This window comes from Sugiyamaella lignohabitans, chromosome B, assembly GCF_001640025.1.
Source record: "Sugiyamaella lignohabitans strain CBS 10342 chromosome B, complete sequence".
Classification (NCBI taxonomy): Eukaryota; Fungi; Ascomycota; class Dipodascomycetes; order Dipodascales; family Trichomonascaceae; genus Sugiyamaella; species Sugiyamaella lignohabitans.
Genome location: NC_031674.1, coordinates 2,609,678 through 2,623,025, shown reverse-complemented (window position 1 = coordinate 2,623,025; position 13,348 = coordinate 2,609,678). Strand labels below are relative to the sequence as shown.

Here is a 13,348-nt window from a genome sequence, read left to right as displayed (position 1 = left end):
GCTCAGGCTTGTTTAAGAGTAACAATCTATAGACAGTGCTTATTCTTTTGTGGACGACCTGGTGAGATAGTGAACAAATACTATGTCATCATCTGGAGCTGGACTTGAATAATTATGACGTGAATGATATTTATTAATATACTAATACAGTTTAAATAGAGTTATGCATACTTGGGTTTGAAGTGAGAATAGGCTGGTGTTCAGACTGTGAGAACTCTTCAGAAGCCCAGTTGAGAGGTGCAGTATTTATGATTTCGTCGAGGTCTATATCCCCGTCAAGGTATCGGTCGTATGTGTCTATTCCCATTGCTGCGTAGGAACGACGACTCGCTCGGCCCGATTCAGTAGATAGCTGGGTACGAACCCGTTCATATTCAGCTGCTAGAATTTTATCCATCCTTGCCATACCCCGGACCCAGGGTAGAAAATCAGTAGCGAGAGTCGACGTCGAGACTGAGTCAAATTGATTGGACTGGCCAACGGCACTTCCCCATTGATCTAAGCGAAATCCGAGATATAATAGCGCCTCTCTGAAAGTTACCCCATCTACAATGGGCTTTGGGGGCCTGCTTGGAAGTAAAGAAAACGGATAACCTTCAGAAATACTGCCTACTAGATCCAGAATACTTGACCCTACTTGTAGCTCGAAAGGCAGCGGGTCTTCGCGAACTGACGATTCATCAGTTAACATGATACCGGCAAGAGGGTCCTCATTATCTGCAAGATGATGATGTGGAACTACTGCAAACGCACTGTACGTATGAGAGTCAATAACATCCGCAGCAGATAATGTGTCGTAAAGCGATGAGACTTCATTTAGGGTCGGAAGGCTATTATTTTCGCCATTATGATTACCAGTGACGTCCGAATAGCGTCCTTGTATGTCATGACTGTGTGTTTGAGGCTTGTAAAATGGATCATAGTCATCTTGAAATTCCCTTCCAGGTACTTCGAAATATGTCCCTTGGCTGATAACTCGCTTGTCATGCAAATTATAACGATCTTGTTCGTCTTTCGTCAACATCCAGTCAATTCCGCTTCTTCTACCCCCAACCCCCATTTGGCACCAAAACTGCAAAGTATTTAGTGACAGTCTAAAATCGAAATTGTTTGCTACCACAAGATTATGAAGACAGTTCTTCTCTACCAAGTGTCCTTCGCATAATGCAATTACAAATAGAGCGTCTACTTGCAGTGTTTCAGGAGCAGGGCAGAATTCCAAATATGTAGAAGTGTTACCACTAACAGAATCGGTGATTGTACTTGGCAACGAAGTAGGATTTGTACATGTCAAAACAATCGGTCTCCGTGAGATTTCGGTGAACCTCTGTAGTCCGGCCCAAAAGGACTTTTCCTCTTCATATAACACGTCAACCTCTTCTAGTAATACAATACTGTTTTGCAATTGCATCTTTTCCTGGTCTTTAGGAGCCGACATATGAACAAGATGGGATTGAGCCATTCCTTCTAACAGTGCCACAAGAGTCTTGCCACTTCGTCGTTGACTGGAGTTCACCTCGAATACAAAGCACCCTAGCTCGGCACCAGCAGAATAGACAGAGCTAGTCTTTCCACTCCCCGAAGGCCCATATAGAATTAAAAAGTCCGATTTAGCATTCGAGTCTGGTTCCACTGAAGGTCTCTCATCTTCATCAGTATCGTCCCCTGACACTATGAAACCATCCATCTCGCTCTTATTTTCCTTCTTTTTCCTAATTCGTTTTGGAATTGCTTGTTTGACAGGAAATTTTTTCAAAGCTTTTTGCTTTCTTTCAATCCAGCTCAACACATTCGCTGCATTGGAGTTAGCAGTGATTACATTACTAGTCTTTACTGGACTGTATTTTGTCGTCCATGCAAGCTGTTCGTACGAATGTTTGTCAAATGCTGATGGTTCTCCACATCTTTGGATTAATGGAGATAGAATGCTTCTGCTGAAAGGCGCAATAGCCGACAGGGCTATCGACACTAGCTCCTGTTTGTCTAAGAATACCCTGCTTGGCTTTTTAACAGGCTTGGGTACGTCTCTTCTGGCCTCACGCAACTCAATTTTTAAAATGTTCTTATCAGACTCAATTTGTATTGGTTGGGTTTTCCGTTTCTGCTTGTTGGAAATTAGTCTTTTAAAGCGTCCTTTTTCAGACTCTCGTGAATAAATAGATGATAGTAATTTTTGCTCATGTTCTGACAATGAGCGAGTGTGAAGGCACTGTGGCCACTGAGGATATATACCTGGCTGGAAATTTGAAAACGATGATGTTGTGGTACGGTGAAGTATAGGATTGGAGAGTGTACGGGCAGTAATCTTGGATCCTGTACTCGTAGTACCGGAATCAGTCACAGGAACTGATGACCTATCAGTGGATTGGTGGGTCGACTCATCATTCCTTATCTTTTGCGATTTTTTCATAAAAAATGAATGTACCGGGGCTGATGAAGGTCTAGTAGGTGGTGCCAATACAGATTCTACCGCAGCCACAGGTTGACTTGGAGAGCCCTCAGAAGACGACGTCGACTGCTGCCCACTGCTAAGGGCATTAGCTTGTAGTTTGCGGCTTTTGGAAAAAAATGGATGAATAGGGGCTGGTGCTGCTATATTTTGAGAGGTTTTCGGGTCGTTATAGTTAGATTCAAGGTCAATACTAGGAGGGTTGGATATCTCTGACTTTTTGAGGAAAAAGGGATGAGGTCTATCTGATCTAGTATTCTGGTCTTTCTTTAAAATTGGATCTTTCAATTTGACTATTACTCTTGGTAGCTTGAGTTTCACCATCACAGACAATGAATCAGCTGGCTGCTGAGATGCCTCAAAATTGTTGATTTCATTCCTGTCAGTCAAGACTTGCGTCGCTGAATCTACCTCTTGACTCAATGCTCTGTGATTATCAACCGACACTAAAGAATCCTTTTCATTCTGAGATTTACTTGGAAAATTAGGCTGCTTCAATGACAGGAATGAATGAAGCGTAGAGCTCTGGCCAACTCCATGTCCACTTTTCTTCGGTTTTTTCTCCTTTCGAGGTATCAGCTCGTGCTCGGAGTCGTGCTGTTGATCTGGGGTTGTTTCCGCAAGATCTTTTCTCTTCTGATCTTGACCGGGCCCCAATAAGGCCACCATCATCCTGGACCCCACTGATTTGTTGCTTAAAAAGAAATCAGCAATAGTATGATAGCAAAATTCAAATCAAGTCGATTTCTTGGGTTCGGTGATGTGGCTTGGGAAGTCTAATGAAACGCGCTTCCTGCAATTAAAGTGCAGACGCGACCGCGTATAATTGAATCCCGCATGAATACAATACTGGTATATGGTCTGTCCTGTCAACAGCAGGCCAGTTACGCAGAATAATATATATTAAACCGGTCTTAGTTACTACTGAATCGCAAAAATGTCAAAAAACGTAGTTATTTACTTTAAATAAATGATATATATCCAACTTTTACAGAATCAAGTGTTACATTGTCAATGCTCACCTAACCCATATCGGACCCTTGCAGAAGTTAGCGTATATAAGCTATTAGGCAAGGTATCTAAAAGAGAGATTGTTAATCAGGGGTTTCGTAATAGGCAAGAAAGCGTGTTTTAGTAGTTAGTTATATTGCACAAAAATTCCCCCTTGGAAGGATCTCTTGAGGACATCCACTTGCGTGGTACATCTAATTCCCGCTTTATATAGAAGAAATTTACGAAAACGGCCGGCTGCTATTGCTGATGGCCAAGTGAATCCAAATAAAAAAAATCCACTATTGCTTCAATTTATACCTCTAATATGCTAAGACATACCGGAACAAACCTCTTTTGGCGAGCAGTAGCCAGCCATCTCGCCTGTTCCGGAAAACTCAAATACTATTGCAGGGCTAGGTCCAGATATAGCCCTGCAGCATGAAACATATGATCGCCAATCCTTTGATGCTGCTTGGTACCACTGAACTTAACGGCCTTTGCACATCTAAGATTATGAGGCAGTTGGATGGGACCCAATTGCTAGGTTTGGATATTAACTTTTGACTTCTCCTTACTCTTCTCGTTTGTGAACAGTGATTTCTTATGCATCTGGCAATTGTTCTGCATGAAATAGGCAGTAGCTTTCGTTAAACTAACGGAATCATCAATTTAAGGAGACGGGCCATATAAAAATAGTCAATTATTATCAATTACAGGTAAGATTATTACCGATAACAGCCATTGAAGTTTTGAAGGGCATATTCTGATTAGTTTTGGTTTGAGCACGGACCTAAAAAAAAGCCGAAAATTTAATTTGATAGGGCAACCCTTTCACTCTTGAGGTAGACCGCCTGCTAGCTGCTTTCCCATCTGCGGGTTACTACCTATAAACTTGGACCTACGAGGCTACACTTACCTTTGAGACTGTCTTTGAGCTTCTTTTTTTGGCGGCGGTCTGTGGTTGGAAGCTTTCTTACATAAACACCTCCGCCTTTTCAGCATTTGCAGATACCTTGAGCTTACTCCCTCTTATTGCAGCTATTGCTTATATAAGTATACTCGTCTCTGCACTATGAGTACTGCTACAAATGATGAACTGCTATCACAACATTCCCAGCTAGATATCTGGTTTCGCGAAGCAAAACAGTCACTTTCGATAGCTGGTCCTATCTGCACCGAGGCAAATGAATTGGTCTTGACATCTCGAGAGCAAATAGAAGTTGCCACTGTAATGTGGTCAAGAGTCATGTTTGTTCATCGGGCAGTCAATGATCAGTTTGATCTGCTGAATAAAATCAAGCAATCGTTTAAGAACCTGGAAACTTCGTGCCAAGATGACTTCAAGAATTCTTTACAAGAATTGGATGATTTAGAAGAAAAGCTGGACCTAACTTTAAATCATCTCGAACATACATTTTTAGATGAGGCATTCAGAATTGATAATAAAGGAGGAAGCGCTAGTTCAAACGGTAGTGTTGAACCTGATAATGTTGGGGGTGGTGGGGGAAGTGGTAGTAGCGGTGGTGGCCGAAACGCAATGGGCACTGCTAGTGGGAGTAGTGGGAATGGGAGTGGCAGAGGTTTTTTTGGTGGTGCTCGGACACTAAGAACGTTTGTACATGATAGTGGTATTGATAATCTACGGCAAGCAGTGGGGATAGCAGTCGAGAAATCGCAGGTGATTGTTAAAGATCTCGCTAAAGTGATAGAGTCTCTAGACGCTGACATCAATGAATTCCATAAGGATATGTTTTCAGTTCAAGCGATAAAGCGAAGAGGTTTAGAAGCAGCGCATGAAAATACTGTAAGTGTTGCCACGGATGCGCATGCTATGGCTCTTCTTCTCGAATCTCTAACTCGGCATTACGACCTGTGTTTAAAAGCAATTGAGATGAGCAAGACCCCTGAAAAGTATAAAGACGATTTGCCCGAGGTTGCTAAAATCCTCAAAAACGACAGCCAAGAGTTAGAAGCTGTAGTCGAAGAGTTGTACGAACGCAGGAAATTTATAGAAGTTTCAGAAGCAGCTGTTTCTTCGTTCTACAAGCAAATGAATGATCTGAATATGAAAGTACAAACATTTTTTTCTGAGCTACTGGTGTTTGGCGTGTCCAAACTTACTGGTTATAGTGAGAAACTGGAAGAAGCATTACGCATTCATCAGTCCCAAATGCAAGAAATATACAAGCTGAAGCAAGAACTCCAATCATTAGTCGATTACTATGGGCTCTTTCATAGCGCTTATCAAGCACTTATTCTTGAGGTACTGAGGAGACGCAAATCCCAGCAGCGAATGAAAGCTATGGTTAGCGACATGCTAAAGCAAGTCCACAATGCACACGATGATGAGGTGCGAGCCCGCCAGGGGTTTGTAAAGCAATATGGTGACTATTTGCCAAACGACTTGTGGGAGGGTCTTCTAAACTTCCCACTGGAACCTCAAATAATCATGGAAAATGAACGGTTCCCGGAAATAAGCGAAGCTAGCATAGCGGAGGCCACCCGTCGCATTGAATTATAGTATTTATCTATTTAATATAATGTAATTATGAATTTCATTTCGTCATGAATAGTCTACAGGGCAACGATTCATATATGTCCTGCTTTGTAAAAATCAGTTCGAATTTTGAGAGTTTCCTTCCTATGTCACTGACCTCAACCAGGTTCGCGAAGGACCCATTGTACTTTGCAAAGAGGTATCTCGGTGAGTCGCAGGTTTTACTACATAATGGGAGGACCGCCTCATATAGGGGCCCATTTTCATCAAGTGTCTCTATTATTTACAGGGGTTTAAGCGTATTCGTTTTGTAGTTTACAAAAATGCTGATGCAGTTCTTCGACTGTCACTGTTTGGGTAGCTCTACTTCCTCTAGGTCTCATAGTGACGGTGTTCGACTCTACTTCACGATCGCCAACCATGAGTATGAAAGAATAGTTCTCGGAAATGGCGCGCCTGATCCGAACATTAACAGGCTCGTCTTGAAGAGCCACCTCTACATTGAAAACTTGTGCACCCAGCTTTCCAGCAGGAACAGATTCCGTATTGGAAGTGAACAACTTGCCGGACAGCTTCTCAGCAACAGATTGTGCATATTCGGCATGTTTAGCGGAAACAGGAATAACCAATGCCTGACGCGGATTAATCCAGAATGGCCATTTACCTTGATAGTGGTCAATTAGAATAGCCATGAACCGCTCGATGGAACCATAAATGGCCCTATGAATCATAACAGGTCGATGTTGAGTACCAGATGATGTAGTGAATTCTAGAGCAAAATTTTCAGGAAGTTGAAAATCCAACTGGATTGTTGCTGTTTGGTGTTGCTTACCCAAATTGTCCTTGACTAAAATATCGATTTTGGGCCCATAAAACGCTCCATCTCCTTCATTAACTGTCCATGGCTTGCCACTACGATTGAGTGCCTCTTTTAGATTTGCCTCGGCTCTATCCCAGACTTCTACCGTGCCAATGAATGTTTCTGGCCGAGTAGAAAGTGTAAGTTCATAATCATCTAAACCAAAGATTCTATAGACTGTATCAATAAGCTTGAGACATGAGTTCATTTCAGTCTCTACTTGATCTGGCATGCAAAAAATATGGCCGTCGTCTTGATGGAACTTTCGAACACGGGTCAGTCCGGTCAATGCCCCTGATGCTTCGTTTCTATGCAATGGTGAATAGTCAGTCAGACGAATGGGTAATTCTCGAAACGAACGCTCATGGCGAGAAAATATTAAACAATGACCTGGACAATTCATTGGTTTTAAAGAATATTCGCTTTTATTTTCAGTCGAGGACATATCGCCATCAGCAGACTGTTCTCCATGGTCTGCACCAAATACTTCAAACATATCTCTCTTATAATGAGCCCAATGGCCGCTCCTTTTCCAAAGGTCCTTTTTATAGATAACAGGAGTTATGACCTCCTCGAATCCAAACATCCGCTGTTGTACTTTCATAAATTCTACTAACTTGTTGAATAATCGTGCACCATGAGGGAGAAAAAATATTGACCCTGGTGTTGTAGGATCTATCATATACAGTTTTTGCTGGTTCGAGATGGATTTGACCTCCTCCAGCTGATTTATAGTGGCCTGGTCTGGCGGATTCGTTGATGAACAGTACCGCGCCCGGAGACCCTCCATCAGATACATTGAGTGCCATTTTTTGGCCCTTACCGCACTGGTCAGAAACCGCGACAGCAGCATTGCCAAACAATTCAAAACTTTAGAATTGAGACCATTTTTCAACATGACGATCGACATATACATCGCTTCACGACTGATCGGCCCAGCCGCACGGAAGTCGACGATCAGGGTCCCTGGCTTAAGCACCAGGAATTCCGGTCTTAGTTTCATAATACTACTGATATGATAGTATTATATTCTCTGAGTTCGAACAACAGGAAGCTGAAGGCAAAACTAGGGCATTAGAAAGCTATGAATCAAGTATATGAATAACTAATGGCCGCCAAACTGGCGGTCTGCCTCGACACAATGGCCACCTTTGGAGCCATGGTTGTCAAGTGCAAAACAAATAAAAGCGGCATCTACAATCATGCTCAATGTTCCCTCAGTGGTGCCGATAACGACCCACCCGATGAAACCAGCCAGTAAGCCCACAATATATCCATACAAACTACCATTCCCACTTCGGGAAGAGGTGTGGATCCAAGCGCCGAAACCCATGAATAATGCAGTGAGGCCTCGACATGCAGTGAGAAGGATCTTAGAAAGTCGATACGGCAGCCACGAGCGTCGAATGCGGTTATTGTTACCATGACCACGGCCCGTATGTCGATTTGCCTGATAACTGTTATCCAAGTTGGAGTTTAAGTTGGTATTCGCCATGGCCGAATCATCAAAGGCGTATATGATAGAAGTCATAGTATGTGCCGAGTCCACAAGTGACTGGCTGGAGATGGTAGCATTTGTAAGTGCTAATGGCGATGTAAGCGACAGCACTGATGTGCGCGATACAAGAGTGTACACAACCATCTGCAATCCTGAAGATAAACGAGAAGGCAACACAAGAATAGGCAGTCTTACTAAGAGTACTAGAAATGAGGAAAAGCAGATTGTACCAAGTTGCGCATTTACAGAGTATTGCAAACTTGCCTGTACAATACGAGTCGATGAGGCGGAAGCAAGTGAATAAGGCTTATGACGGTGGAAATACCACTGCGCTACAGTCGCCGAAATAGTACTGCGATGGATACCTGACATAACCCCCCATGTCCACAGGTACATGAGTATATATGCAGCACCGAGAAGCCACGATTTAGGATCAAGTACCCAAGTCGACTTACCATGGTCAATTATTGTATGTCCTTGTAAAAACAGCCTTGAGAATAGCGCAATCCACAGAATCGATATAAGTGAAAAGACGAATACGATTCCTACACTTAAAAGCATCAACGGCTTATTTTCACCGAGAATGGAGCATGCTAGATTGATTATTCCCAGACTCCTCCCTAAAGCGTGTCGGCCCTTGTATAACATATAGACCCACAAACTACCGAGAATCAGTGGAACAAAACTCGTCCACCTCATCGCACTACTTTGAGAAGAACCAGTAGTGCCCTTGAACGACATGACAAATGGGTAGATGGTTAGACCAACCAGACCCAAAGGAACAATTACCACTAGACTCCATACCGACATTGAAGCATAGCGTTTCATAAAATATACCCATACAACCGACAGTATGATGGCTGATAGAGTGTAAATAAATAAGAGCCCACGAGATGACTGGAGAATTGTATAAATGGTGTCACCTAGGGGTTTCGAGCTTGGAATGGAAGTGGTGAGCCAGATCATTAATGAAGTGGCCAACACCATCGATACGAATCCCAGATATATATTAGCCCATATGGCATCAAATTTGACGCTCGAAGTATCGTGAAGTGGGATATCGGGAAGAGCCACACCAGCTTGTGTTGTCTGTATCCCTATTCCGTCATTGATACCAGGACCAGCACTATCATAGTCATCGTAATGACCACCATTCGGCAGGAAGTCTGGTGGAATGAAAACACGCATGCCAATCTGGCGCTCTTCGTCTATATTTGCGTCATCATAATTGTTTGTATCTCCTTGGACAAAGTCACTCCTTTGCGTTCTGTCTTTTCCGGTATTATGATCAATATTTTTGTTGGTCTTTCTCGCAGCACCATTTTTGATGTTCTTGCTATTCAGGTTGGTAACTATTCTACCGCTAGTCTGTCTGTCGTCCCTGATGGCAGTTCCTTCTACAGTGATATCCTGTGGAGGTTCATTCAAAAGTGCATCGTCTTCGTCGAAATTATCATTGTTATCATGAAGCTGAACACTCTCTAAAACACCATGTTTCTTCTTTCCTATCGTACTAGTACTGGAACCACCACCTGAACCCACTCTTCCACTTCCGGCTATGTCAGCATGACTATTGGTACCACTTCCACCAGTAAACGAATCACCCACATCACTATTACTGCTGATCATATTTACATTGATATCGCCATCGTCCAGTCCCAAGAATCCGGCATCAGTACCAGCCTCTCCATCTTCGTCTTCACTCTGTTCCCTACTCCTGATCCCAATATGTGCTCCACTACTTCTATACGGTCCGCCAGCCCTAGAACCACCCACCGCGCCACTGCCGCTTCGCGTGCCATTACTACTATCGTCGCCACGAATATACTTTGGCATAAACGACGAAGTCCACTTCTTAGATCCATAAACCGACTGTTTTATGTCTCCAGTGGCACTAGACCCTTCATTCCCATCTTCAAACCCATCCTCTTCCACCGTCGAATAAAACAGAGGCGCTTCGTTTCCGCTCCTCGATGTTCGCGACTGAGTCAGAAATTTTGACCTATCTATTTCAACCCGTTAGTTCCCATACCGGTTGTGATCCGGGCCAGCCTCCGGCGGCTGGGGCTCTGCCCCAGACCCCGTAGCTCCTCTCGCTGCGCTCGAGTCGTAACACCGGGGGTCCCAGTACTCTCCTGCGAAGCAGGAGCTACGGGGTCTGGGGCAGAGCCCCAGCCGCCGGAGGCAAGTCCCCAACTCCCGAACCATTTTCCCAGAACCGCGATAGTTTTAGTGATCAGCAATGTCGATGAAAGTGTGAGGTCTACTTACATTCGGAAAACATGGCACCCGGGTGTCAATGTTCATTTATGTACGCCAGGCGCTGATATGGTGCTGTTGCCTCTGGTTGCTGTTACAAGCTATTAATCTGTTTAAGTATAGTAGTATCCCTTCCTGTACCTTGGTTTGCACCTCACTCGAAGGTGCCGTGTGATGTGATGCCTGGTTATGAGGTCACAGATGTCCAAACTGTGTCTTTGTTGGATGATATCTGATGCTGGCTGCTGCCGATGATATGATGATGAGCTCTAATGACCAAGATATTCGTTATCTCTTTAGCTGCATGTGTCTTATCGGTCGCACCATGCAGCAGTCGGTCAGCCGTGTCTAAGTTGCGGTCTCGTGACACCCGGCGGGGACGTCCGGCGGGCTTTAGTGGATGAGGCTCCTCTTCAATTATACATCCCGTTGACTCCTCTTTTGATGATTAGAATCGTGTATTAGCGAACCCGGATCGTTGTAGACCGCTGGTTAGATTGGTCCTAGGTTGCTATTTAATCACCGGTAGTATCCGGTCGGATATAGCTGGATCTGGAATTAGTAGTCATGTGGATACGGTGCTTGACCATGAGGCAAATAATTATAATTATAATAGCACGGGTTAGTCAAGCAACCGACCGAGCTCAGGCGTGACATAATCAGTGGCACGGTCATCGCATCGCTGGCATCTCCTATTCACCCCCTGATTACTCATGTACCAGGGTAGGGTGCAGGTGCTGCAGGTTCTCCGCCCCTTGCGTACCCGCGCTGCGGTAGGTTTCATCCGGTAGCGGCAATAGAAGAGACCAGGAGCAGAGAAGCAGCAGCAGTACTAGCAGCAGCACCAGCAGATGGGGCAGAAGACCCCATTTGTTCAGTTGTAACGGCTCACATTTATAATTAGATAGGAAAAAGTAGCTAGAAAATAAACTACAGATTAAATCGAAAAGAAACTGGATATGGTTCGGATCAGCCTCTGCCATATCTCCGTATCTCCGACACAGACGAAAGCGATGTTTACTTTTACTCCGTAGGATGTGGAGATCCCTGACGCGTGTGTTGTTAGTGGGTAAGGGTTCAGCGGATAGGGACAAACTGATATAACGTGAACATACGACCGACCAGACCATGGTAGTCATTACTGACGAAAGAGTCGGAAAGGAAGTACCTGTCGAGCTAGATACAAGTCGACTGAGTCTTGACTATAGACGAACTAAGAATTGAAGAAAAAAGCAGATAGAGGTTTAGGAGTAGACTGAAATAGCTGCACTTTTAAACCAAACCTTATTCTTCGCTTTACCACTAAACTCTACTAGTTTCTTACATTTTGGCATTGGTTCCTGGTATTGATAAAGCTGGTGATATATTTAGACTCGCCATCTTGGGACCTGAATCAGCAGCCGTAATAGTACGGTATTTCAAGAGACCTGGCATTGGGAATACATAGAGTGACCTGTTTGCGATCAGATCCTGGGTTGGAAACTGAACAGATATTGAAAAAAAATCGCCTGTTGATTTCTGCTTAATCTCTCAAGCAGATATAAATACATCTAATTGAGCCGTTGTACTAGGAAACTAAGATCCGTTCTATTGGTTCCTGATAGCAGGTTTATTGTCTCGATCGGATCAAGAACGTCATCTGAACATCATCGGAGCCTTATCGGACTTGTGACCCTACTCCAGGTTAACCAGCATCAGCATCAAAATTGGGAAGTTTTTGACTACTGGAGAAATATCATTATCATCAGTTGATATTGCTCCGATTTATGAAATTATTCTGCACAAACTCATATTTCCATTGAATACTTATCAGTAGCGAAGAGAGCTCGACAGTAACATCCCACCAGCATTAGCATAAAGCTTAACAACTATCAACCATTTCAATTCCAGTACAGACTCCTGACCATTATTATTATATTATACCGACTATAACGACAAAAGGTGATTAAGAATATACGCTGCGATTGTATCAAATCCACATAACATCACATCTATCTACAATGAGTTTAGACGCCAAAATAGTACTTCTAGGCTCACAAGGTGTGGGAAAGACGTCATTCGTAGTACGATACGTACGAAACACATTTCAGCAAGGAAATGCGTCAACTATTGGGGCCTCATTTCTTGCAAAAAAGGTAATGATTGATGATTACGTTGTAAGACTACAAATTTGGGATACAGCTGGCCAGGAAAGATTCAGATCTATGGCACCTATGTACTACAGATCAGCTACCTGTGGTATCTTATGTTACGATATTACTTCCGAGGCCTCTTTTAAAGCCATGCATTCATGGCTATTAGAGCTGAAAGAGAATGTCGATTCTGGACTCATGATTCATATCGTAGGAACAAAACTGGATCTAGTCAATGCAGACCCGTCTAAACGAGAAGTCCCATTTGAAACATGTGTTGCATATGCATCGAAATATCTCAGCAGTGGTGGTGAAGATGGATTCGACGGATCCGAAGCATGTCACGAAATCAGTGCAAAAGATGACGAGGGTGTGGAAGAGGTTTTCGAAGTGATTACAAGGAAACTCATTGAAAAGAGACGCATGATTGAAGACAACTACCAAGAGCAGCAGGCCCGTCGACAAACTATCTATGTGCACAATGACGAGCCTGAAGTCAAGTCAGGATGCTGCTAGTTTTTGCCAAACCCATTAGCGAGACCCTTTGTTTGTCTCAGCCATATTTAACACCCGGCAATCACATCTCTGCCGATATACACCCTGAAGAACTGGCGGCAGATTCAAACCCTTGCATTGTGTGTCTGCCTGTATGCATTAATTT

At 43.6% G+C, this 13,348-nt stretch overlaps 5 protein-coding genes across 5 annotated transcripts; 2 read left to right on the top strand and 3 right to left on the bottom strand.

Annotated features, from left to right (window-relative positions):
• Positions 1 to 151: 151 nt before the first annotated feature.
• On the bottom strand, positions 152 to 3,121 carry ELG1 (Elg1p; the record flags this gene model as incomplete). Its single annotated transcript, XM_018879822.1, has 1 exon — positions 152 to 3,121. One exon carries the CDS (start codon positions 3,119 to 3,121, stop codon positions 152 to 154), a length of 2,970 nt encoding a protein of 989 aa, XP_018737701.1.
• Positions 3,122 to 4,514: 1,393 nt separating this feature from the next.
• Positions 4,515 to 5,963, top strand: ATG17 (protein kinase regulatory subunit ATG17; the record flags this gene model as incomplete). The annotated part of the gene is made up of 1 exon (XM_018879821.1): positions 4,515 to 5,963. The coding sequence occupies one exon, from the start codon at positions 4,515 to 4,517 to the stop codon at positions 5,961 to 5,963; it is 1,449 nt and encodes a 482-aa protein (XP_018737700.1).
• A 269-nt stretch (positions 5,964 to 6,232) lies between these two features.
• Positions 6,233 to 7,801, bottom strand: MST1 (threonine--tRNA ligase MST1; the record flags this gene model as incomplete). The annotated part of the gene is made up of 1 exon (XM_018879820.1): positions 6,233 to 7,801. One exon carries the CDS (start codon positions 7,799 to 7,801, stop codon positions 6,233 to 6,235), a length of 1,569 nt encoding a protein of 522 aa, XP_018737699.1.
• Positions 7,802 to 7,903: 102 nt separating this feature from the next.
• Positions 7,904 to 10,132, bottom strand: AWJ20_2846 (uncharacterized protein; the record flags this gene model as incomplete). The annotated part of the gene is made up of 1 exon (XM_018879819.1): positions 7,904 to 10,132. One exon carries the CDS (start codon positions 10,130 to 10,132, stop codon positions 7,904 to 7,906), a length of 2,229 nt encoding a protein of 742 aa, XP_018737698.1.
• Positions 10,133 to 12,555: 2,423 nt separating this feature from the next.
• On the top strand, positions 12,556 to 13,203 carry YPT52 (Rab family GTPase YPT52; the record flags this gene model as incomplete). Its single annotated transcript, XM_018879818.1, has 1 exon — positions 12,556 to 13,203. The coding sequence occupies one exon, from the start codon at positions 12,556 to 12,558 to the stop codon at positions 13,201 to 13,203; it is 648 nt and encodes a 215-aa protein (XP_018737697.1).
• Positions 13,204 to 13,348: the final 145 nt, after the last annotated feature.